The sequence below is a fragment of the Lobosporangium transversale genome (assembly GCF_002105155.1).
Source record: "Lobosporangium transversale strain NRRL 3116 chromosome Unknown BCR41scaffold_39, whole genome shotgun sequence".
Taxonomy (NCBI): domain Eukaryota; kingdom Fungi; phylum Mortierellomycota; class Mortierellomycetes; order Mortierellales; family Mortierellaceae; genus Lobosporangium; species Lobosporangium transversale.
Genome location: NW_019029017.1, coordinates 65,571 through 88,068, shown reverse-complemented (window position 1 = coordinate 88,068; position 22,498 = coordinate 65,571). Strand labels below are relative to the sequence as shown.

Genomic DNA, 22,498 nt, shown 5'->3' with positions numbered 1-22,498 from the left:
CCTGGTTCTACTGCGTCCTGGTTTATTATTAGTGTAGTCATCAATGAACGTGGGAGAGGCAGGGTACGAATTTGTGTTTCTGTGGCTACTGCTTTTTTTTTTTTTCCTTTTTACCCCTTTCGGTAAAATGTGGAGAAGAGAAGGGGGAAATAAGCATCAGTGATACACTGACATATCCAAGGAATATCAGAGAACGAGGATTGAGATGATTGTTGGTGACAGATCGGACGATTGGGTACGACAAAAACAAGTTGCTAGATATTTAGAGACAACACAAAACAGTTGTGGAGAGAGGTCTGTGGCGTGTGCGTGATGTTAGAAAGGTGTCAACAAAGAGTGAGAAGATAAAGGCCTCGTCATCAAGCATGGATTTCGATACCAAGACTGACGGATCTGTGGAAACAAGAGAAGAAAAGAGAAAGGGGAGCTGACAAGTTACTTGCATCATATTCAAATATGAAAATGGATTTGTCTCAGGCACACACTCAGGCACACACAGAAACATGCATAAATCGTCATTGAGTATAATAAAAATTTAGCACGGCACCTTAATTTCAGGCTTTGACAGGCCTAGACACGGTCGAAGATCAGCTACTGAAATGACGTCGCGGTGAGGCTTAATGTTCAGAGTAAAGCTAATTATTTTTGCAATCTTGAAGAGAATTATAAAAAGCAAAAAGATGAATGTCAATTTTCTTTTTATTGCCTTGACTGGATAAATGGGATGTCGGACAACGATGTTGGCAGTCTGATCTCAATGCAGCAATGTTGGATCTATGGGTCAGCTGCTTTACTTACCAGTGTTGTGGACCAATTGAATCACTGTTTACACCAAAAAATGCATATGGGACAATACATGGCTGAATTACACCGAGCAAGGAAACACTAAATAAATAGTATACTGTTCACCAAGGAATGCCCTCTTCAATGCGTAGATTTTTGGGGAGCTAGTCTAAAGGAGCAAGGACGACCTAACATCGTAGGTTATCGGGGAATATCCCTCTTTTTCGCCCAGGCTACCCCAACACTAAATGAACCATATCTTATATATTAAGCTGCCTTGCTGTTACTATTCATACTCAAGGTATGGGACCATACTGAATGAGGTAACAGCTTCATTTATTCAACATAAAGTAGTATATTTAATTAATTCGTCGATAAAGAGGTTGATACAATTAGGATAGTGTCTTGATGGCAGACAAATTAAAACTGAGAGAGGTTATATGCAACGAGCGATTCATTTCAAATAATTCTTGTGAACACGAATAATTTTCATTGACACTCCTTGAGAGTTTGTTGCCAGCACTTTTATTGTGTGGCAACTACATGTATCCCAGAATAATGGCTGACCATGCGCCATTCCAGCGTCTAAGGGCTTTCAAGTCAAGAACACCACTTAGCTCCACAACTTGCACCATTTTGGACAGTGCAAACGCATCTAGCTCCATGTCCTTTGGTGAAGACTCAAGGATCTGGTCCATTACTCGCGAAATTCGCAAGAAAACTTGTCCACGATTCTGATCCAGACAGATTACGCGATAAAGAAGTGCGCGATCAATTCTACTTAGTTTTTCTAGGTTCCAAAAGTCTAAAAGACACCAATCAAGGTTAGCGGGCGAGCGTTACTTAAAAAAAATTACAAAACGGATTCTTAAACTTAGTTATTACCACCGTTGTCTGTTGCAGGTCTCGCCAGCTCCACGAATAACACTGTAGTCTCCTTCAGTAATAAACCCCCACCTTCCTTTAGCAGCCGTTTGAAGTAGCCCGTCAGCGTCACTGGGTTAACAAGCAATATAGGATCACGTCCTTGTATGTCTTTTTCCTTTAACCCCTTCAGATATGGTATTACACCCCCTGCATCACAAATAGCCTGAACAGCGCTGGCGCTCGACGAAAGCCGGAACCAAGTGGGCGATTGCTGGTAGTCAGGTCTCTCTTGTACACATTTCTCAATTGCCCATAAAACCGCCAACATCTCCTCGCGGGATTCATCTGAAAGCAGGTTACGCTCGTCCGCAACTCCAGGTGAATAAAGGGACATGCGACGGAGAAACTGGAAGATATTGCGGGCGTCAAGCTCATGATGGGTAGTGTCAAACTTGGTAAGGCGATCGAGGAGTGGCTCCCAAATTGTATGGTTTTGGAGGCCATAGAGCTCCATACAGTCATATGCGCCATCGCCTTCAGCACTACCACCAGCAGAGGTAAAGCCTGGTAAACAAGAAGATGAGCATCCATCGCCGTTACTGTTTTGTGGCTCATGAGGGTGTTTATAGGATATGAGAGGGCGGCGAAGCCAGGTGATACAATTGTCCAATTTCGAACTATCATCATCATTATCAGTTACTGATCGTATAGGGTATTCCATGCGGTCTCTAAGCGCTTGATCAGCATACTCCATCTCAAATCGCCTGATGGCCTCCTTATTTGCTTCTCGAATCTCTTTTCCTGTAGGGGCCTTAGTCTTGTATTGGCTGTATCGAAGTTTGAATGGTTCCTTCTCTTGTTCACGAGCCTGCGATATTGTTGCTTCCAAGACTTCATGCGATTTTTCATTCGCATCCACTTCAACAATTGCGCTGATAATACGATACAAGTCTTTAAACTCCTCTTCCAGCAATCCATATGAAGCAATTAGAGAATAGTCGTACAAATCAAGGAAACAGCGACATGCCCAGGCACGTAAGTGGGCCTTTCGACGCATTATATCAACTCGCCAACGATATTCCATCTGCTGGCGCTTCTCTTCCTGCTTGGAGGGCATTATGGGTTGCGTTTTTGGACTGTGGATAGTTATGTTTGCATTGGAGCCGTAAGCCAAAGATAACGAGGAGCTTCCATTGACAGAGCCACCTCGGAACGAACTAATGATGGATTGAATAGATTGAGGAAGGAAACTCCCTCCGGTGGCGGTAATAGGGGTACCAGCACCACTATGGCTGTAATAATATGAGTGTTCCGTTGGTTCGGCTTGAGTATAAGACATTAGTGCTGACCGTGCAGGTAAACTAGGTGCAAAAGGAGTGCCATCTGGGTATGACGAATAAAATGAATTATTGTACTCATTGAAGCCGCTTCTTCCGTCTTGCAGTGGAGAGTGAAGTGACATGGGCGAAGGTAGGCTCTGTTTGATGGATGTGAGCATGCCCGAAATAGTTAGTTTGCTCACTGGAACGGATGAGTGTCGACGATGCTTTTTGAGTGATGTCGAAGCTATCACGGAGGGCGGTATCAATGTGCTAGGAGAAGAACATGTAGCTGGAATATGGCTATTGCCGTTGCTTCTCCCTTTGTTAGCACCATTGTTACTCATTAACTTGCTCAAGCGTGTCCGATCTGGAGGAAGAAAAACAGGGATAGGTCGTTGGGAAAGTTTTGCGTCACGGTAAATGTTGTCAGGATGATTGTATGGCCGCTCCTGCTGATCATATATTTCAATCATGGCCTGGATAGCAAAGCCGATATCTACCATCACATAATCTTGGTACTCTTTGAGCGTCCTAACGTTATAATATCTCCACCCTCGATCCTCCTTTGACAGGAATCCATCCACAGAAGATTAATGCGCGAAGCTGAATTAAAAGCAATGCTTATAAGTCCAATTATTCGGGTTACTTCTATCCTTACATATTGAAGCAATTTCCAACGGATGTTCAAAGGTATTGACTCAGGATAGGCGCTCGATATAAATGGGTATAGGCTGGCCGACGCGCGCATCAATATAATGATTGCTAATCCGTAGAAAGTTAAGAACATTAGCTGATCAGCATAATGGTGCCAATGTTCTATCGTTCTTTCATATCAAGGTTGGCAAAAGTACAGAGAAGTCTCGTACCAAAATCAAGCACTTCTTCTAAGACCTTCATGTCCTCGAGCTCTGGACAATACTTTTTCTGCCTTTCGTCATCTCTACTAGTCGCCGCTTCATCTTTACCATTCCTGTTTGCAGCTGCGCTTTCCGCTTTTTCCACATCGGCGCCACTAATTACAGTACGTGACTGAGTGTTGGGTCGGATCCATAGCGCAAAGGATTCGTTCTCATAACCTGATGATGGGACGCTCTTGTGCATCTCCCATGCGAGGATCTTACTTGCACCTATATTATTGGCCCAAGGGACGCTTCTCTTGGAAGCGTCGTCGCCGTACCTGCCCTGTTGCTGATTCTGATTACCAAACACTTTTGAAAGAAGGGATATCTTGGATGTACTAGGCGACGTTCCATAATAGCAATTCTTTCCGAAGAATGAACCTGAATTACCCCCCTCTCTTTTCATGGAAAGCAGTGAAGTCGATGGAGGCGAAAGCAGGAGTGATTCCTCAGTTCCGATACAAGTGTCACTGCCTCGTTTTTTGCTCCCAACAAAAGAACTGCTAACGTTCAAAAGTTCTCCGAATTTTTGATCAACATTTCCACTTTTGGTATTCAGTCGCTGATTTGGGAGTCCTTCAGCAGGAGTGATGTTGTCGATCATGTTGTAGATAGGGCTCGCCACTGATCTATGGCCCATATCATTGCTCATAACGAATGGGCCCCTTTTAGTGCTCACCAAAGGATATAACATGTTACTCATAGTTTCACGGTGATGGATTGAATTAGAGCAGGAAGACATCGCAGAAACGCGTGTAGGGCTATTCAAACTGGCCCTTCTTTTGAGACAATCTTTGCTGTATATGTAGTCCTGATTAGGATCATGGCTATGGAGTTCTTGCCACTGTTGTTGGTGTGTGTACCTATCCCCTTGGCCTGAGTTGCTGTACGAATCGTCAAAAACGGGGTTTATGTCACGGTCATGGTTTCTCGCTCTAACTGTATTGTCGTTTTTCGGTGGCGTCTCATAAGGCGGTTTCGTATTTGGGGATACCTTTGGGATGTGCCTAGGCATGATGGAGATGTTTGATATAGCTTTCCGCCGGGGACCTGCTGATAATGGAGTACTCGTTGGTGGTAGTTCAATATTGTTGACGTTGGTAGCAGAGGACGTAGATGTCGAGGTAGTCGGCGGTTTTTGTGTCCGGTTGATGACTTTTGTGATATTGCAGACGCAGTCATTGTAATTCATAGAGGGACGACGAGGTGGAGCAATCAGAGGCGTGATATCGTGGGCATTTAGAGACATATTTTTTACTACGTTGGCAAAAGACGCAGAGCAAGGTAAGAAAGAAGACAAAGGCGGAGGGGAACTCAAGAGGTCAAAGTCTCCTTGGAGAGCCTTGAATGCCACGAACACTGAATATAAGGTTGCTTACTGGGCCTCTCGAACTTCAAATACGTTATCAATCCTGGAGTGTAATTAAATATGGAGCAGAGAAGTGGAGGTTCTTAAAAAAGCGCAATAGGGAAGAGAAGACAAAATTATGGCTGGTATTAGTAGGAATACATCATATCCTTGAGTAATAGCGCCTGGTGGCTGTGGAACTACATGGTTTTCACTTGTCAGGTCTTGATCATCAAGCAGAAAGACTTATTTTAATACCTAGAGTGCCTTCCTGTGTTGTGGATGCTATTAAATTGTATGACCTCGTGAATGGTGCACAGACATACTGGATTCTTATTACGACAAAAACAGGATGGAAGGGTGTAAGATTGGACTTTGGATTTGCTTGGCGATCACCATGAAGCGAGATTCCGATCCACGCGCCCAGCAAATGCCACAATCCATGCAATTCAGAGCCGCGACTTCCAACTCTCCCCACAGCAGTGTATGTCCCAGTGCGACCCAGATACGAGCTCCTATTAAGGCCACACAGATGGAAGACATGCTTTGACGCATTTTTATTTAGTACACCACGGAACCAGGACCACCGTTCGTAATGCAACAACTGTCAGGTGCTTCTGCTCTAAATGATTATATTTAATTTGGTCTATGAATACAACTAGTGACTTAAAACCGGCCACCAGTATTGACAGCTCCCTGAAGGACCTCTCTGATAGTGCTACATGCCCACTTGACCGTCTCTTTCTCTTGATCTGTCTGACACACTTGACCTTTCTTGACAAAAGCTTGCAAGAAAAATATGATGCCTTGTGCTAGTGTTGGATTTATGGCTGCACGGATAAAGATATCAGCTAATGCTTGAGCATTGTACTTGGGCTTCTCCTTAGACGCCTCCTTCTGCATCCGTTGCTGTTGGAGAGGTGGGTGGACTTGAGGCTGTGATGACAGGATGATATTGGTCAAGAGGAGTTGAAAGAACAATGTGGGCTGCTCGGGTAATGAGGTAAAGGTAACTGTCTTCAGCATGACCAAACTTAGATCCTGTGAAGTAATCAAAAAGCCATACATTTTGCTGAGGTTGATGATTCGACGGAGCGCAACCTTCTTCCCACTGTTGTTTAAGCCATCATCGAGACCAATCACCTGTCCATTTTTGACCTTTTCCATACCTCCTACATCTGCAGCACCCATTTCTCTCAGTAGATCCCAAAGTGAATATTGGAACGTTATCTTGAACGAATGATCATGTTGACAAAGACGCTGTCCTACAAGCGTGTAATAGGGGTTATGAGTCTTTTCCTATTTTAAAAGGAGGAAAATAAAAGATAAGACACACGAATAAAAAAGTAACATCAAGTATGAAATGGCTAGAGCCATGATACAAGCCATAAGCTTACATTGCCGGCACAGTGTAATAAAATACGGACAATCTCACGCTGCTGTACTTCCTTCAAATTGAGCTTGATCAATCGCTCAAACGCGTCAACATAGTCCTCGCTGCTCATTAAAACAACAAAGATACTTCGTCTCACATCTGTGTTCATCTTATTCTTCCGCGCGAGTTTGAGAAGCTCATCCTCGGCTTCCAACATGTCATCCGCAGTTGAAGTTAAGAATTTACGCGAGCTTTCCTCGCCCACCATGTTGTTTTTCCAACTTGAGCCTACTAGCCACCACTTGCCTTTAGTCTTGACCTGACGAATATCTGCCAAACCAACACGCATCGGCTCACTAGGGAAAGTGGTCCGCTTTTTGCTCAATCCAGACACAAACTTCTTCATACGTACAGTGCTCTCTGCGATAGTTCCTGATGTAGTTGAATTAGTTGAAGGTCCTTTCATTCGATTTGCTTTGAGTGCAGTCAATGTTTCTAAGAGAAACCGTGTACGAGACGAAATGGACTTCTGAGAGCCCTCTTTTGCAGTAGTCTGATTCGCCAAAACTGTGAAATCCTGGATAATGGTTTTGAGAGTTGTAGGGTCATCCTGTCTAAGCTGATATCCTGATGTCTTAACGAACCTGACCACAAGCTCGACATTTAACTCTGAAAGTTCCGTCATGAACCAACGAATCAGCTCGTAGACTAGAATGCAGGCAATTACCTGCATATTATAAAGCTCTGAAACCAAAACTATCAGATTTGTACATTGCTTTGCAGCGCTTAGGGTCTCGTCTGTCATTTCTGTGCTCTTTGTGCTCGAAGCCATCGCATGATAAGCGTCGAATTGTTCAATCAGCGTTTGAACGAAATGTGCCGCAAACTCTATTCCAACAAGACGGTACAAGCTGGCAACCACAGCGGCATACAGGATTACAAATGAGTCCAACAGGTTGGCTTTGGAAGATATGGACGCCAAAATCATCTCTGTGATGTTTTCAGTTACATCTATAAATCGAGATCAGAATCTTCTGTTAATATCAGGTATCAAGTGGTAAGCCCTGTCTTATTCTCTTTCTTTCTTTCTTTTTTTTTTTTTTTTTTTTTTTTTTTTGGTAGTATATCAAGTGTATCACCTGCTCTTGGGTATTTGCGGTAAAGACTTTCTATGTCCATAAGGATTGGCTCGATATTGCTTTCGCTCAGCTTATTAAGCAGTCCTTGGAGCTGACGACGAAGTCGCAAAAGCTCCTCTGTATTCTTTCTGGGGATAGATTTAGCAAGAGCGGAGGCACCACTCTCTTCTTCAGTAGCAGCGCTAGCAGCAGCAGCCCGAAGATGTGGCGGTAGGTACTTTCCAGAGTGAGCTGCTGCCATGGTCGTAACTGTAGATTCCTTATCTGGTATTTCGCTTTCTACTCCCTCCGTGTCTTCACTTTCCTCTTCTGATGGGCCTTCGTTGTCCTCACTTTCCTTTTTATCTTCCACTTCTGACCCAAAATCTTCTGAATCACTATCAAAGGCCATTGATAATTCATTGTCGTCTCCACTATCTCCCACTTCAAAATGGTCCAAGTCTTCAGACTCAAAGCCCTCTAAGTCTTGATCAAAGTTGTCTATATCAATCTCATCAGCCTCGTCATCTTCCGTTCCCTCGTCACTTTCGATTTCACTAGCGCTTCTCTTTTTTCCAGTAGAATTGTTTACTGGCTCAGTTTTGGGTAGGAGTTTTGCTGCTGAAGGGGCTGTGGCACCTGAATTTGATCGCCTCTTCCTAGAGCCTAGTTCAATACCCTCTAACAACTCGCCAAGACCGTCATCCAAAAACGATTTCTTAGAGGTAAGTTTGTCTATATCCTTACGCTTGAGTCCCAACTTTTTCTCGTAGTGCCGGATATACTGCTCATCATCATCAAAGCCTTCGTTAAAGCTTGATCCGCCACCAGATACTACGCCATCTTCCTGCAGCATGGCGTAGAATGCTGGGTTGGATTTTGATAGCTTCTCAAGCTTTCTAGCATCCAACTCTGCAGAACCGTCGAGAGATGGAGCGGCTTTTCCAATGGTTTTTTTCAGCTTCTTTTTGTCTTTCTTAATCTCGGATGCTATATCTGTCACCAAAGTCTCTCCTTCATGTTCATCTATATTGACTTCCAACTGTGAAGAATCAACCCTTTGTTTCTTGTTGGAGCCTTTCTTTTTGCTACCACCTTTGCCTTGAGCAGTGGGGTTCGCAGGCATCATATGCTGTTGTCGTGTAAGAAGTTCAATCTTTGACATTGTCGGTGCACGATGCTTTTTCTTTTCTGCGCGCTCCTGTTTTCTACGAGCCTTCCGTCCGGCAGCTTTATTCTTGAACTTTTTGCTAAAGTCACGATCATCGCCATCAGCGAAAAAGATTGACGTATCTGCTTGAAAAGAGGGTGAGAATTAGCTTGAAGCTGTATATACCCACATGGGTCTTTTGAAACGCAGAGGACGGCTTTTGATGGTGAAACTTACTGCCTTCCAGCTCTTGACTCAGTGCTTGAGGTAGGTTGGTTGTGCTGGTTTTATGTCGACCGCCTGGAGCAACCCCATAACGAGCCCTTCCTCCACGTCCACCTCCTCTTCCTCCACCTCGTTTGAATGGTGGTGCCATGGTGCTGTCAGAGTTTAAGAATGAGTTTTTCAGTATATATAAAAAAAAAAAAAAAAAAGTAAACAAAAGACCGGTCACTTATTTGCTGAAAAACCAGTCGCTAGTTGATCAATTTTTTCTCCAATTTCCATTAACAAAATAATAATTTTAGGCCCCACAGTTTACTTTCGGTCCTTGAATGGACAACATTGCGGAGCTTATCTCAATAAAATGAATTGCTCCATTGAGGTGATTGGAAAAAAACTATCTCAGGAGTGGGCTTCGATAGCACTGTGTACTCCAGCTTGGCACTAGCCTTGTCATGGTCAGTCCAGTCTATCTTAGCACTCGGCATTAGGCATCTTTTTTCGCAAGGAAGAACCTCCCATGATGTATATCTGCGGCCGGCTACTTCGAGAGCGAACGTTTGGGATTGTAGCCACTTCCGACGCCTCACGGCGTAGAGGATTTCGGCTCTCCTAGACAGCAATCGCCATTCTTTGCCAGGTGGAGTCAGGCCATATGGCCAATTCTCCATGTGGAAAACCGGCGAGGGCATAGTCCTCATTATTTTATATAGTTTACTTTGTGTGAGAAACTGGGTAGGGGAAAGGCGGTCAAAATGGCTGTAATACACGTCACTTCAGGTCTTTCTGTTTTAAATCCTGCCCTTCCATCCTTCCTCTTCATCATTACATTAGTCGTGACAATGCAGGCAGAGGCATCCATAGAAACCAAAACAGGAGTAACATCCATTGTGATAGATCGTGAGAAGGTATACTAAAAACAATATTCCACATTCAAAGCCTTGGACATTTAAAGATTTAGCTCGACCATTTAGTCACATTAAAAAAAAAAAAAAGACAGCTGATCTGATGCTTTTGTTCAATAACAACAATAAGCTTTGTCCATTCCTGTTGAAAATGTACTACAATCCAGGGCAGCATCATCGGTACGTCTATGAGTTTCAGAGGAAACCTGGCAATAGTAAAGTCATTAAAGCTAATTGTCCATATTAATGCTCTGTTCACTCATAGAGTCGATGACTTTACGCCTGTTTCGACACCTCCACAGTCAGAAGAGTTGCGACTCTATACATGGAAAAACGCGACGCTTGGAGAGATTGCATTTCTTGTAAAGCAGGCAATCCCTGATTTATTATCAGAAGCTGGATCAGATGCCCAGCTTGTATTTCGACATATCTATCTTGATCAGACAAAAGGCATTTTTGTTGGAAAGGACGTTGGAAGCGTGCGCTTGGATAACCCACATCTGGATTCATTAGCGAATGCACCGACGCAATTGGAGGAGCTTGTCATAAAGGATGATAATGATGACCATAATGACCACGTCGAGCACGGTGAAAGATCAGGGTCAAGTATAGCCATAGCCGGTGTAACAGCAGCCTTATCAGGAAAAAGCGCCAGCAAGGAATATGAAAAAACATTGAACGATTTCAGATTTGTAATTGGCGATTACCTGGATATTGCAATTACATCACCGACACCTAGATTTCTGTCGCGTAATGCGAGAAAGGAGCAGCAACCAATGCGTTCTGCAGGGGGAATTAGTAATCGAGGTGGCCCACAACGTAATAGCCGTTCAGGACAAAAACATAGTCGACACGGGCGTGGCGCTGGAGTGGAGGTTGGAGGAGAGCGAATGAATCCGCTTGGTGACCGGTTTGCAGGTCGACTAGGAGGAGCATTTAGTACCATTGGTAGTAGTCGGAATGGGCATGGACAAGGATTTGGAAGGCGAAGCGGGCAATTTGGATTGGATGTTCAGAATGAGCCAAGCTGGAAGGGGCGTGGACGTGGCCGGTAGTTCTAATTTACTGACTAACATTGGGTTACTCTAAATGCTTAAAGTGTGAAATAAACCCGTATGGATTTTCTTTGAGATTTACATCTCATGCGGTTTATATGAAATGAAATTATACTACATTTTCATAAGCAGTTAAGCCTTTTTTCTTTCCTCCAACCTTAACGTGTCTTTGAGAGGGACAAAAGCATACGGGATAAGTACTTGGCTTGGTATGGAAAGACAAAGTACGGATCTATCAACGATTCAATATATACAACCACCATTTAGTGTAACAACTTAACTTCGGCGCGTCCACAGAAGGCCTCACTCATTCTTATCATTCATTCTTCCTCTTCTGGATCAAGCTTCACATCCTTCGACCATTTTGGTGAACAGATCATTGCCGACTACAAACCTGCCATTCGCAGATCTCGCAAAACTATCTAGCCTGGCTAGGATGGAGACGCCTGCTCTGATATTATTACGTCCAGAAATAGCTTTTGGTTGGGAAGCCATCGCATTCATTTGCTGACGAACTTTGAAAGCAGTCAGCGATATTATCTTTAAAAAATTCAAAATTCAGTAGCGGTGCTATCTTCGTCGAAGGTGGAAGAATGATTCTGGCCGTTGCTCACAGACGTTATGGCTGGGAAGCCCTTAGGAGTACTATCCTTTTGATTTTGTAAATTTTTTATCAGCACCCTAGACTTCAGTAACCAATTTAGCTACCTCTGAGAAAGGTTCTTCCATCGATATTTGGCCAATAAAAAAATAATGGCTAGCTATAGACGTATTTCAGTGGGAAAAAAAGCGCATGGTTCTTCCCCTACCCTTTTTTGTAATGCATATAAAAAGAGGTGCCATATTAGAATGAAATCGCGACTCGAAATAAGCGCCACCAAAGAAACAAGCGATTTTGGTGTGATAAATAATATTTGTGGTGTCCATCATGAGTCAAGCACAGTCACTGAATCCAACATGTGGTCGTTCCTGGTAAAATGGCCTCCTAAATTTTCGCTCTCCTCGCTATCCTTGCTTCTCTCCTTTGTTCACTTCAATAAGGCACGCGACCTGGTGTGAGTTCAATATCAAAATAAAAAATTCATTTCTACCAAATGCCATTCAACGTTGAATTTTCTGCAGAAATGGAAACCATTCAGCTGGGCATCATTGGCATGGGTGACATGGGAAAACTTTATGCCCGAAAACTTTCCGCTGCCGGTTGGAAAAAGTACGAAAACTTTTTTTTTTTTTTTTTTTTTTTCCGGTCTTTCGAACACATTGATAAATTAAACCGCTATAACAGTACTTATAATAAATCTGCCGACTCTTCCTTTCTTAAGTGTTAATGTATGTGATATGCCGGAGAAGTATGAGTCCTTACGCGAGGAGTTCAAGGATTCAGGTATTACAGTGATGAAAGATGGGCACTACGTCTCTAGACAGAGTGATTGGATCCTATACTCTGTGCCTGCAGAGTTTATCAATACTGTTGTCGCCACATACGGACCATGTAATGTTAATGAAGAAGGACTTGTGAATTTTGCAATTGGTTCCAAGAAGCTTTCTAGTCCTCAATGATATTCATATTCTCTTTGCCCCGCTTTCTCTCTCTCTCTCTCTCTCTTTTATTTTTTATTTTTTTATCATTAGCTACAAAGATCGGCGCAATTGTAGGGGGTCAGACATCCGTTAAAGCACCTGAAATCGCAGCATTTGAAAAGCACCTGCCTGAGGATGTATACATCATCACTTGTCATTCTATGCATGGCCCCACTGTCCCTTCTCGAGGACAACCGCTCGTGATCATCAACCATCGCGGATCTCCAGAAAAACTAGCACTTGTCGAGAGGATTCTGAGCTGCTTTGAGAGTCAGATTGCACATTTGTCTTACAAGGAACATGACCGGATCACAGCGGATACCCAGGCTGTCACTCATATGGCCTTCCTGAGCATGGGAACGACATGGAAACACCAAAACAACTTTCCTGTAAGAACAAATGCTCTATTGACTTGGAGGCGATCATTCAGCTTACAAAATGCGTTGATTATGAATACAGGGCTGACAGATCAGTGCTCGTAATGTAAATTATGTCTTCAGTGGTTTGATCCTACTTATACGGGGGGTATTGAGAACGTCAAGGTGAATATGACCATGCGTATCCTCTCAAACAAATGGCACGGTAAGGTTACATTGATTGTGAGGAGCGATAAGAAATAAAGGCAGCAACAAAATTTATTACCCCAGGAGACCACTTTCAACTGAATTCTGACTCTCCAGGTGTTGGTGGTCCATCTCTCATTGGAAAATAGTGTATGCTGGGCTGGCAATTCTCAATCCCTCGGCTAAAGCCCAGGTCCGTCAATACTCTTTGTCAGTGGCAGCTTTATTCAAACTTATGATTCAGGAAAAGGAGGAAGAGTTTATCACCCGTATCCGTACTGTACGTTGATAAAATAATAATGGAGTCATTGAAGGAATGTATTTAACTGTTGACTGTCGATTAAGATATCGGTTTTACGCTCCTCACGGTTTAACGATTTAGGCTGGAGATTTCGTATTTGGCAACAGAGGGAATTCAGAGCCAATTCTTCTTTCAGATAACTTGTTGGACCAGTATTCTCTCGGTAGTGTTCCAAAGGAAAAGATTAAACCCAACTCACATCTCTCACTTTTGGCCATGGTTGACTGCTGGTGCCAACTAAAAATGAATCCTTACTCACATATGGTCTGTCAAACACCACTATTCCGCTTCTGGCTGTAAGTTTTTCTTTTAGTCGCTTTTCGCAAACCGGCAGAAGCACGCTTTATGAGGACTGCAAGAGAATAATCATCGACTTTTTTCTTTTTCGATACAGTGGAATCTCCGAGTATCTGTTTTTGAACGAGGAATACCTCAAGGACGCCATCCAGGCAGCACTTTACGACAAGAACATCCGAGAAGACGATATGGAGTTCATGATGTCAGCCCGTGGATGGCAGGAGTGCATTGCTTTGGGCAATATGGAAGGCTATAGAATTCGGTTTGAGGATACCGCCCAGTTTTTTAAAGATCGGTTTGGTGAGGCCGCAGTTGTTGGCAAACAAATGATCGAGATGATCACAAGAAAGACTAAGCAGCTTTAAGATACTGATTATAGAGAAATAAATATGAATTACAAAAACGTTCTCACGTAAAAATAAGATAGAGATTTGAGGTGGCTTGACATATCATTATGACTTTTTCAGAAACATTGTGCCATTCATTCCAAGGCTAGGCGTTTTGAGGTCAACAAGAAGTTCATGTCAGTACCGGGATCAACGTCAGGAGGAGCCTCATTTGAGTGCAGTCTAACTGGGACTGTACTTCCAGGACAGTTTCAACGCCTATACGATCGACTGCTTGGACTGTGTGAACATGCTGCACATTCAAAGATGTTTGAGCACGAGATGCTCTTTACCCCTGCTAGTATGACCTGACTGTAAAAAAAGAAATCGAATACTATGCTAGTAAAGTTGAAAACGCTAGCACGAATGCGAGAACTGGATAATATGAATATCATTAATTAGTTTGACCTTTTTTTTTTTTTTTTTTTTTTTTTGTTGTTTTTAATTTTTTATAATATCCTCTTTTTACTCTTTAGTCCAGAGACCCATCTACGCGGCTAGAAATGACGATGTTCATCTTCGACTGCGTGTCAAGTTGACTATTTTAGATCAATCTAAAAAGCAGATACATATATTAGATGATGGCGGCAATAGGAAAAAACAGAAAAATTCCAGGGACGCACATGATACGGATGTCAACAGCAATAACAATGGTGCCCAAGACACGAATCAAAGCGAGGCATCCGTATTAGCAGTTGGTGATATGTCATCCATTATAGATAGTGGGATGACATCTAATACACAAGACACTGAGGATACAATCGCACAAATGTCCACCGATCCAACAGCGACATCCCAGTCAATTACAACACAAGAACAACAATGGCAGCAGCAGCAAGACGCGTCAGCCAACATGACCACATCCAACGGAGGATCTTTACAAGTAGGGTCATCTTTACGACATTATGGGCCAAAAACAATAGTTACCAGACAGTATCGACTGTGTCAATATGGGCACCCAGAGCCGGGTAGGACTATTGTCGTTCGATCCGTTATCCTGGTCAAAATCCATGGTGATGCATTTGGGTTTTTATCATTGCTAGGCTACGGGTGAGGCAAAATCCAGACACAAAGGTCGCCCTTTTTTTTCGGATTGTTTTACGTGGAGAGAAGTATTTTGCTCAGAAAAAGAAAGGTATATTGCTTTATTATCGAATATAGATTTGAGGATGAATTTGTTTGCAGAGGATACAACTTCATGTTCAACAACATTTGCAGGATATCTGTCTTTCGAAAGTATAAGGTAAGTTGTCTTTAGGAGATGTTATGGGATCAAATAATTCGCAGTAGAAAATGAAAGTTCCAGTATCGGTCTATTAGTTCTCATTTTATTTTTATCTTACATATATATATATATATATACTATTCGAATTTCATTTATATAGCTCTCTAAGCAGCATGATCCATTCTCAGCCATTGTACCAGAGGAAGAGGCATCGGGGAGCAATACTGCAGAGACTGCGTCCCCATGGCTAGTCGAAATCGCATCAAGTTTTGTTTCGCAAGAGAACGTCAACGGGATGTCGGACGAGATCAATAGTGTCAGAAACTTGCTTGCTGGATCTGTAGTGTTTTGAACTCCATTAGTTTATAGCAGTTTATAATTTTACAATGGACTGCGTAAATGAAATGATGTACTGCAGTCTATAGCAGCGTACAAGCATGTGCGCAGCATTTGAAGTGGGCTTTGCTTTGATCTGAAGCGCACAGACGAGACTGAATAGATCGAGCAATAATTACATGTAACAGTCTATTCAGCATGCATTAAACAGCTATACGTGTATAATTTAATAATTAAATATCAATATATATATATATATTTATCATATGTGGCATATTATATATACATACATATATATATATATATATCATATCATATTATTGGATATATATCTCATATTCGATGACAGCTTCGTATATATAGTTAGACTATGATGCGCTATATTTCTCAGTCTTTTTTCCCTTGATCTCCCCACTTTTTATTATTGTTATTATTGAAGTAAAATGCTCAACCAGTGTCCAATGGCGCATTTCATATGCTTTTCTCGCCTTATTCTCGTTGCACAGAAAGACTGATAAAAAAATTTATTTTATTTGTTGGGGTAGGAATAAAGCTTGATATTGATCTTTATTGTGGACACGCAGTTCATGGACTGCTGGTTGCACGCGCATGCTTTTTCACCCCGGTCTGATGCAGTTGTTTTAGTGTTTAAAGTTTACATTCCCTGCAGTCCTTAACGCGCGACATCATGAAGATGTTTGCATGATCGCTTGACTTGTGAAAAGCCAGTAGCCAAATCCCCATGGACAAAACACACGCATAGATATATTCATAGAATACTATAGTAGATGAGAGATTGCATGTTCGAGCAATGTTTGACGGGTTTGATCTTATTATTCAGATTATTCAGGGGCAGAGTGTAAAATAACACTGAGTGTCCATGAGTAAAAAAAAAAAAAAAAAAAAAAAAAAAACAAATTACTAAAAGCCAAGTTCCAGTCACAGAGGCCAAAATGAACATCTTAGGAATGATGTCGTGCGTTCCAACTACTCTGATTGGCTGGCTGGGATAATACTGTTTTTCTTTCTTTTTTGTCTTTTGATGTTTGATGACATTAAAACATTATCTTGTATGAATGAAAACTTGAATGGTAGATGGAGATGATAGAGATATAGGTTGATCCTACCAGACTGCCAAGTCACGACATCGATTCTCAATGACTTCAGTTCCTGTTATCAATATTAGCTATAGGAATAATATCTTGAAATCCTGATCTGCTTCCATACATGAAAGTCTCGGTATTCACCTGTGAAATAAAGACATTTCAAAGTATATGAACGCTTACATTTCTAAAGGGGACATCAAGGGATGTATCGTAGGAACCAAGGATAGCAAAAGCATGTCGAAAAATGCTTGACAAATGAAGTGTGGGAGTATTGAAAGTGCAATAGAAACTTTTACCAATCGACGACGGCGGCGTTGCTATAGCGGTTAATAAAAAATAAAAAAAAAGAAAAAAGAAAAATAAATAAATAAATAAAAAGTGGGGGAACTGGTTGAAGAGTAAAAGTATATACATATGGGTACGATCAAGGCCAGGAAAAATATTATGCAATATGAATCCAAGATGGTTTGATCAAAGTGGCCGTGGCAAATTGATGTCGCCTTCCTTTGCGTGGTAGAAAGAGAGCAATTGAATGAATGTGTTTTATATGTTTTTAAAGTGCGCTGTAGAATTGTGCATTGACACGATTCCCATGTGTTGGCTGGGTCCCCATAAAGTTCTTTTGAGTCCCTTCATATAAATATTGGATAGTATTTTTTTTTTTACTTTTCTTTTTCTCTTTTTTTTTTTTTTTTTTTTTTTTATCTTCTCTCAGCCTCATTCATTTCACTCATCGCATAACCTCATTACCATGTCTACCTTCCTTTTCACCTCTGAATCTGTCGGCGAGGGTCACCCCGGTATGTATTCCTTCGTCCTGACAACCCCTTATTTACAGTATATGTTTTTGGGCTGTTCTCATAGAATCGTTCCGATGACCGAAATGAGCAAACACATGAAGATCTCTTTCGACTGATCTCAAAATCAAGAATGGATAAAAAGCAGCTGACTCATAATTCATCTATATGTCACCCTTGTGTTTTTAATTGTGTGACAACTTCTTTACAGACAAGATCTGCGACCAGGTCTCTGATGCCATTCTCGATGCTTGCTTGGAGCAGGATCCCATGTCCAAGGTTGCTTGCGAGACTGCTGCAAAGACCGGTATGATCATGGTTCTTGGAGAGATCACCACCAAGGCCACTCTTGACTACCAAAAGATTATTCGTCAGACCATCAAGAATATTGGTTACGATGACTCTGAGAAGGGCTTCGATTACAAGACCTGCAATGTTCTTGTCGCCATTGAGCAGCAGTCCCCTGATATCTACCAGGGTCTTGTCCAGAGGGGTTTCAACGTTGAGGATATTGGAGCCGGTGACCAGGGTATCATGTTCGGTTATGCTACTGATGAGACTCCCGAACTCATGCCCTTGACCTTGATCTTGTCCCACAAGTTGAATAAGAAGATGGCTGATGGTCGTCGCGATGGAACCCTTCCTTTCCTCCGCCCTGATTCCAAGACCCAAGTCACCATCGAGTACAAAAACGAGGGTGGTGCTTTAGTCCCTATCCGCGTTCACACCGTCGTTATCTCTGTCCAGCATTCCGCTGATGTTGATAATGAAACTCTCCGCAAGGCCCTCAAGGAGGAGGTCATCGAGAAGGTCATTCCTGCTAAATACCTCACCCCTGAGACTATCTATCACCTTCAGCCCTCTGGCAAGTTCATCATTGGTGGTCCTCAGGGCGATGCCGGTGTTACTGGACGCAAGATTATTGTTGACACTTATGGCGGTCATGGTGCTCACGGAGGGTAAGCAGTAATATTTGTTTGTTTACCATCAAAGCTGATCTAGCTTTCACATTTACCCTTCACGTGATGCCTTTCGCTTTTTTACATGATCTAACTTTTTTTTTTATTTTTTTTTTATTCTTTATTTTAGTGGAGCTTTCTCTGGTAAGGACTGGTCCAAGGTCGATCGCTCTGCTGCTTACACTGGCCGCTGGATTGCCAAGTCTATCGTCGCTGCTGGTCTCGCCCGTCGTGCCCTCGTCCAACTCTCGTATGCTATTGGTGTCGCTGAACCCACCTCGGTTTTCGTCGACACCTACGGTACCGGGACCAAGTCTGACGCCGAAATTCTTGAGATTGTTAAGAAGAACTTTGACCTCCGCCCTGGCGTCATCGTCAAGCAGTTGGATCTCTTCAAGCCCATTTACACCAAGACTGCTTGCTACGGTCATTTTGGTCGCGATGAGTTTTCCTGGTATGCTTTATTATTCATTTATTTATTTATGTGTTCTTGTATCGAATACTTGAATAGGCGTCTTTTAAAAGGTAGTAAGCACATGCTGACGAATCTGAACTTTTTTTTTTTTTTTTGTGATTAATAGGGAGCAGCCTCGCAAGCTTGAATTTTAAAGAGTGAACAAAAGGGAAAAGACGTACACGCTGCTTGACTTGTCGTGATGCAAGATTAAGCTTTGTGTATCTGTATATGCAATTGGATCGATTGAGAGACCCAAAAAAATTGAACGTCCTTTTTATTCATCAACAGGTGGTTCAACCCATTTCCTGTTTTACCAAAAAAGAAAAAAAAAAAAAAAAAAAAAAAAACTTTTTAAAATCAAAATATCCCCCAACCCACTATCATTTGCACCAAGTTTTTCAATCCTTTTGTATGTAGACTTTTTTTGCTTGTTCACCTCTTATTTTTTTATAACCATTGTTCAACACAATAAATGTACTTTTACCGTCCCGCTCATAAAAATCAAAATCTGTCAAAGAGACTAAGCATCTTTGAAATTGAATGTGAAAGTAATGTTTAAAGTAGGAAATACTCTTGTTTTTCATTGATTACTATATACAAGAAGTCTTGAGTTCAGGAGGCTTTCAAGTTGGACACCCCCCTCGAGCACACATCAGTTTACGTACACCAAAGCTGGCAGCACTTCCAAGAGCAAGACCAGCAGTCAACCAGAAGCCCAACTTGACGCCTGCACGGGCCTTATTCTCGCCTCCAAGCACACAAGCTGGACCAACCATCATAATGATACTTCCCAGGTACCCGTTCGACAGGGCAAACAAAAAGACTAGTGCAAACCAGACTTCATCTCGTTGGATCAACAAGGGTAACAACCTCGTGTTTGAAGGGATAGGCAGATTGGCAGTCAGAAAAATAGGGATGAAGATGAATCGTGTGAGTGATGAGAGCAAATACTTCAACTGCTGTCTTCGCGTCGGATGTTGCGTGCTGGGAGCGAACAAAGCAAACGATGGCAATGCCTTTCCAGTCCAGTCGCCCAAGTTGAAAGTGAGGAAGTGCAGCGGAACAAACAGATCTTTGGCAAGTCGGGATCGATCAGGCGCAGTGTTGGTGGATTCCACCAAGCCGGTTAATGAAGGAAAGAGTGATAGAGTTAGTCCATACACTAGGGTAATGGAGATATAAAGGATGACGAGTGGATGTGCCTTCTTCCTTGGATAGATATCTTGCATTAATCGCATGGCATTTGCATCATTTGCTAGCGCAGTCGCTCCTAGACTTGCGCTCCGGTAATGGTTCACTCTCTCTGCTTCCGCTCGCCGGACAGCTTCCTCTGTCTGACGACGATTGGCTTCTTCAATCATAGCTGGGGTGATAGTGACGGCCGTGGCAGCCGAACTTGTTGAGTTGCGACGGATAATAGTGGCATCCTGTTCACCAGCTCCGTTAGCAGCAACATTGTTATCGTCGTGATTGCCTTCAGCGAGGGTGACGCTATTGAAACGGGGTGAAGGTGGTGCTAAGAACTCAATTGGTCGACGGGGCTGTTCCTCTGTGTAGTATTCATATATGGGTAAGCGAATCAAAAGTGCCTGCGCCAGGACTGAGATCACAGTAAAGAGCAATGCGAACGAGAAGAACAAGAATGCAGAGTGCTCCAACCCTTGTCTCCTGCCTCTGTTGCCACTGCCACCCCCGAATTCTGCAACTAAGGATGGTGATGTCGACACAGGGCCAATATAGTCGTCCAAGTAAGAATCACCTTTAGATGGGGAAAGGATATGTGTGACAATCTGAGAGATGGCAACTCCAGCGCCTGCAACTCCTTGACCACTGATTAAAGCCAAAAAAAAAAAAAAAAAAAAAAAAAAAAAATTAGATCAGATCTTGGTAGTTGGGACTATTAACGTAAATCAAGTAGGTTAGACGATCATGACCATATTCATGCAGATTCACATTCAAAAAAAAAAAAAAACTCACAGCATGACACCTTGGACATGATGGCCTGTAAATTTAGAGGCAAGGCCAAACATGCCGTTTTGTACAATCGATGTCGAGATTGCTGACAGTGAGAGCATGGTCAGAGTAAAGAAAAAGTAAGTGGTTGAGTCGATCTCGTAATTGGTTTGGATAGACACCAGAATTGACAGAAAGACCGCCGCATTGAGTAGTAAGCTCCCAATAATATGTGTTGTTCCTGGTGCCTATGCCGTGAGAAAGAAGAGCTCGTGTCACATTCAACCGTTATCAAATCACATTAAAAAAAAGGGTGAGGTCTTAGCATACACAAGCCTTTACCTGCTTTTGAATCAGAATAGAGCTTCCAACAACGATTAGATTGGTGCTCATGAATGCCACTGAGAAATAATTTTGAAAGTCATGTTCAAAAGGCGATCCTCGAAATCTCAGCTTAAAGAATTCCTGTGCAGTAATGAAGACTTTTTTTTTTTTATAATTTAAACATGTTAATAATCACAGTAGAGTTACATTTCGAGGCCCACTTGAATAGTCTTTTTACCATGTGTGGGAATCAATAGGCATGAAATCATTGCAACCGTTTACCGTTCCAGGGTAAGAGCATTGAGGCTCCTTGGATGACCATGATCCAGTATGAAATGCGCCATGGGTCTGCAGGGGGTCCATGCTCAAAACTCCTGTGTCTTGGAAGGTCGTAGTTTATCTCATGCTCATCGTCCTCATGTTCTCCTAGATGATTGGCGTTGTGAACTGCACCTTCTGGCCACAGAGGCGTTGTCTCATCCGCGGTTGCCGACATGTGCTCTGTTCACGTCTTGCCGATAAATAAAATATAAAAAAATAACACAAAATAAAGGCGTGTTGTTGTCTAACTTGATGCACGGACAGAAACCACGAAAAGGAGAGACAAGGAAAGAATGAAAGTCAAATGAAAGCAAGAAGTGGCACGAAAAAAAAAAAAAAAAAAAAAAAAAAAGACAAAATTGTCTCATCTTTATTCAACCTTCAGTGTAGTAAGCATAATTTTGACTTTGACATATTTTTTACGCGCATGTCCTTGTTAATCTCGTTTGTTCTCATGATTATGATACTCTCTTCTAACCTTTCGTTTTTTTTTATATTTTGCTGTGCTATTGTGAAAAACGGAGAAGGGGTCTTTCAAATATACTTGCATATTAGGGAGGTTGTTTGTCTTCTCGAGACGTGTTTTTTTTTTTTTTCCTCTCTGTTATTCAGGCTCTTTTGGTTTCTCCATGAGATACATTCATTCTAGTGCTGTGTACAATGTCCTGTATCTAGCCACAGATTATTATTGTTTTTCAGTTTGTGCCCCAGTCATGAATCGTAGCGTTGCCTCTACCTCTGGCAAGTTTGAGTTTTGTCCTTCTAAAATCCATTCCCGTTTTCATTTGTGGAGCTAAACAGAAGCAGAACAAAAAAACTGATTCTGATTGGATAAATCTTATTCTAAC

At 42.2% G+C, this 22,498-nt stretch overlaps 8 protein-coding genes across 8 annotated transcripts; 5 read left to right on the top strand and 3 right to left on the bottom strand.

The window, feature by feature from the left end:
- Window positions 1-1,105: 1,105 nt before the first annotated feature.
- Window positions 1,106-5,268, bottom strand: BCR41DRAFT_148427 (hypothetical protein). Its single transcript, XM_022019586.1, has 4 exons — window positions 3,839-5,268; window positions 3,631-3,734; window positions 1,669-3,535; window positions 1,106-1,588 (listed from the first exon to the last, which is right to left on the bottom strand). The coding sequence occupies exons 1-4, from the start codon at window positions 5,118-5,120 to the stop codon at window positions 1,323-1,325; spliced, it is 3,519 nt and encodes a 1,172-aa protein (XP_021878197.1). The 5' UTR covers window positions 5,121-5,268; the 3' UTR covers window positions 1,106-1,322.
- Window positions 5,269-5,885: 617 nt separating this feature from the next.
- BCR41DRAFT_373355 (hypothetical protein) lies at window positions 5,886-9,238 on the bottom strand (the record flags this gene model as incomplete). Its single annotated transcript, XM_022026771.1, has 4 exons — window positions 5,886-6,518; window positions 6,617-7,605; window positions 7,734-9,005; window positions 9,100-9,238. The coding sequence occupies 4 exons, from the start codon at window positions 9,236-9,238 to the stop codon at window positions 5,886-5,888; spliced, it is 3,033 nt and encodes a 1,010-aa protein (XP_021878196.1).
- Window positions 9,239-9,493: 255 nt separating this feature from the next.
- Window positions 9,494-11,103, top strand: BCR41DRAFT_424584 (Sin3 associated polypeptide p18-domain-containing protein). The gene is made up of 3 exons (XM_022030460.1): window positions 9,494-9,992; window positions 10,120-10,169; window positions 10,255-11,103. The coding sequence occupies exons 1-3, from the start codon at window positions 9,840-9,842 to the stop codon at window positions 11,042-11,044; spliced, it is 993 nt and encodes a 330-aa protein (XP_021878195.1). The 5' UTR covers window positions 9,494-9,839; the 3' UTR covers window positions 11,045-11,103.
- Window positions 11,104-12,061: 958 nt separating this feature from the next.
- BCR41DRAFT_359703 (hypothetical protein) lies at window positions 12,062-14,175 on the top strand. Its single transcript, XM_022025235.1, has 7 exons — window positions 12,062-12,254; window positions 12,367-12,536; window positions 12,677-13,014; window positions 13,126-13,207; window positions 13,338-13,468; window positions 13,571-13,785; window positions 13,884-14,175. The coding sequence occupies exons 1-7, from the start codon at window positions 12,139-12,141 to the stop codon at window positions 14,149-14,151; spliced, it is 1,320 nt and encodes a 439-aa protein (XP_021878194.1). The 5' UTR covers window positions 12,062-12,138; the 3' UTR covers window positions 14,152-14,175.
- Window positions 14,176-14,267: 92 nt separating this feature from the next.
- BCR41DRAFT_359702 (hypothetical protein) lies at window positions 14,268-15,769 on the top strand. The gene is made up of 4 exons (XM_022025234.1): window positions 14,268-14,473; window positions 14,649-15,222; window positions 15,334-15,415; window positions 15,558-15,769. The coding sequence occupies exons 1-4, from the start codon at window positions 14,308-14,310 to the stop codon at window positions 15,747-15,749; spliced, it is 1,014 nt and encodes a 337-aa protein (XP_021878193.1). The 5' UTR covers window positions 14,268-14,307; the 3' UTR covers window positions 15,750-15,769.
- A 1,769-nt stretch (window positions 15,770-17,538) lies between these two features.
- BCR41DRAFT_359699 (S-adenosylmethionine synthetase) lies at window positions 17,539-19,384 on the top strand. The gene is made up of 4 exons (XM_022025233.1): window positions 17,539-17,639; window positions 17,848-18,595; window positions 18,726-19,049; window positions 19,177-19,384. The coding sequence occupies exons 1-4, from the start codon at window positions 17,591-17,593 to the stop codon at window positions 19,202-19,204; spliced, it is 1,149 nt and encodes a 382-aa protein (XP_021878192.1). The 5' UTR covers window positions 17,539-17,590; the 3' UTR covers window positions 19,205-19,384.
- Window positions 19,368-21,956, bottom strand: BCR41DRAFT_388697 (nucleoside transporter-domain-containing protein). Its single transcript, XM_022028030.1, has 4 exons — window positions 21,612-21,956; window positions 21,348-21,487; window positions 21,030-21,253; window positions 19,368-20,882 (listed from the first exon to the last, which is right to left on the bottom strand). Exons 1-4 carry the CDS (start codon window positions 21,823-21,825, stop codon window positions 19,676-19,678), a joined length of 1,785 nt encoding a protein of 594 aa, XP_021878191.1. The 5' UTR covers window positions 21,826-21,956; the 3' UTR covers window positions 19,368-19,675.
- Window positions 21,957-22,029: 73 nt separating this feature from the next.
- On the top strand, window positions 22,030-22,443 carry BCR41DRAFT_148254 (hypothetical protein). The gene has a single exon (XM_022019585.1). It carries the CDS (start codon window positions 22,078-22,080, stop codon window positions 22,297-22,299), a length of 222 nt encoding a protein of 73 aa, XP_021878190.1. The 5' UTR covers window positions 22,030-22,077; the 3' UTR covers window positions 22,300-22,443.
- The last annotated feature ends 55 nt before the right edge of the window (window positions 22,444-22,498 follow it).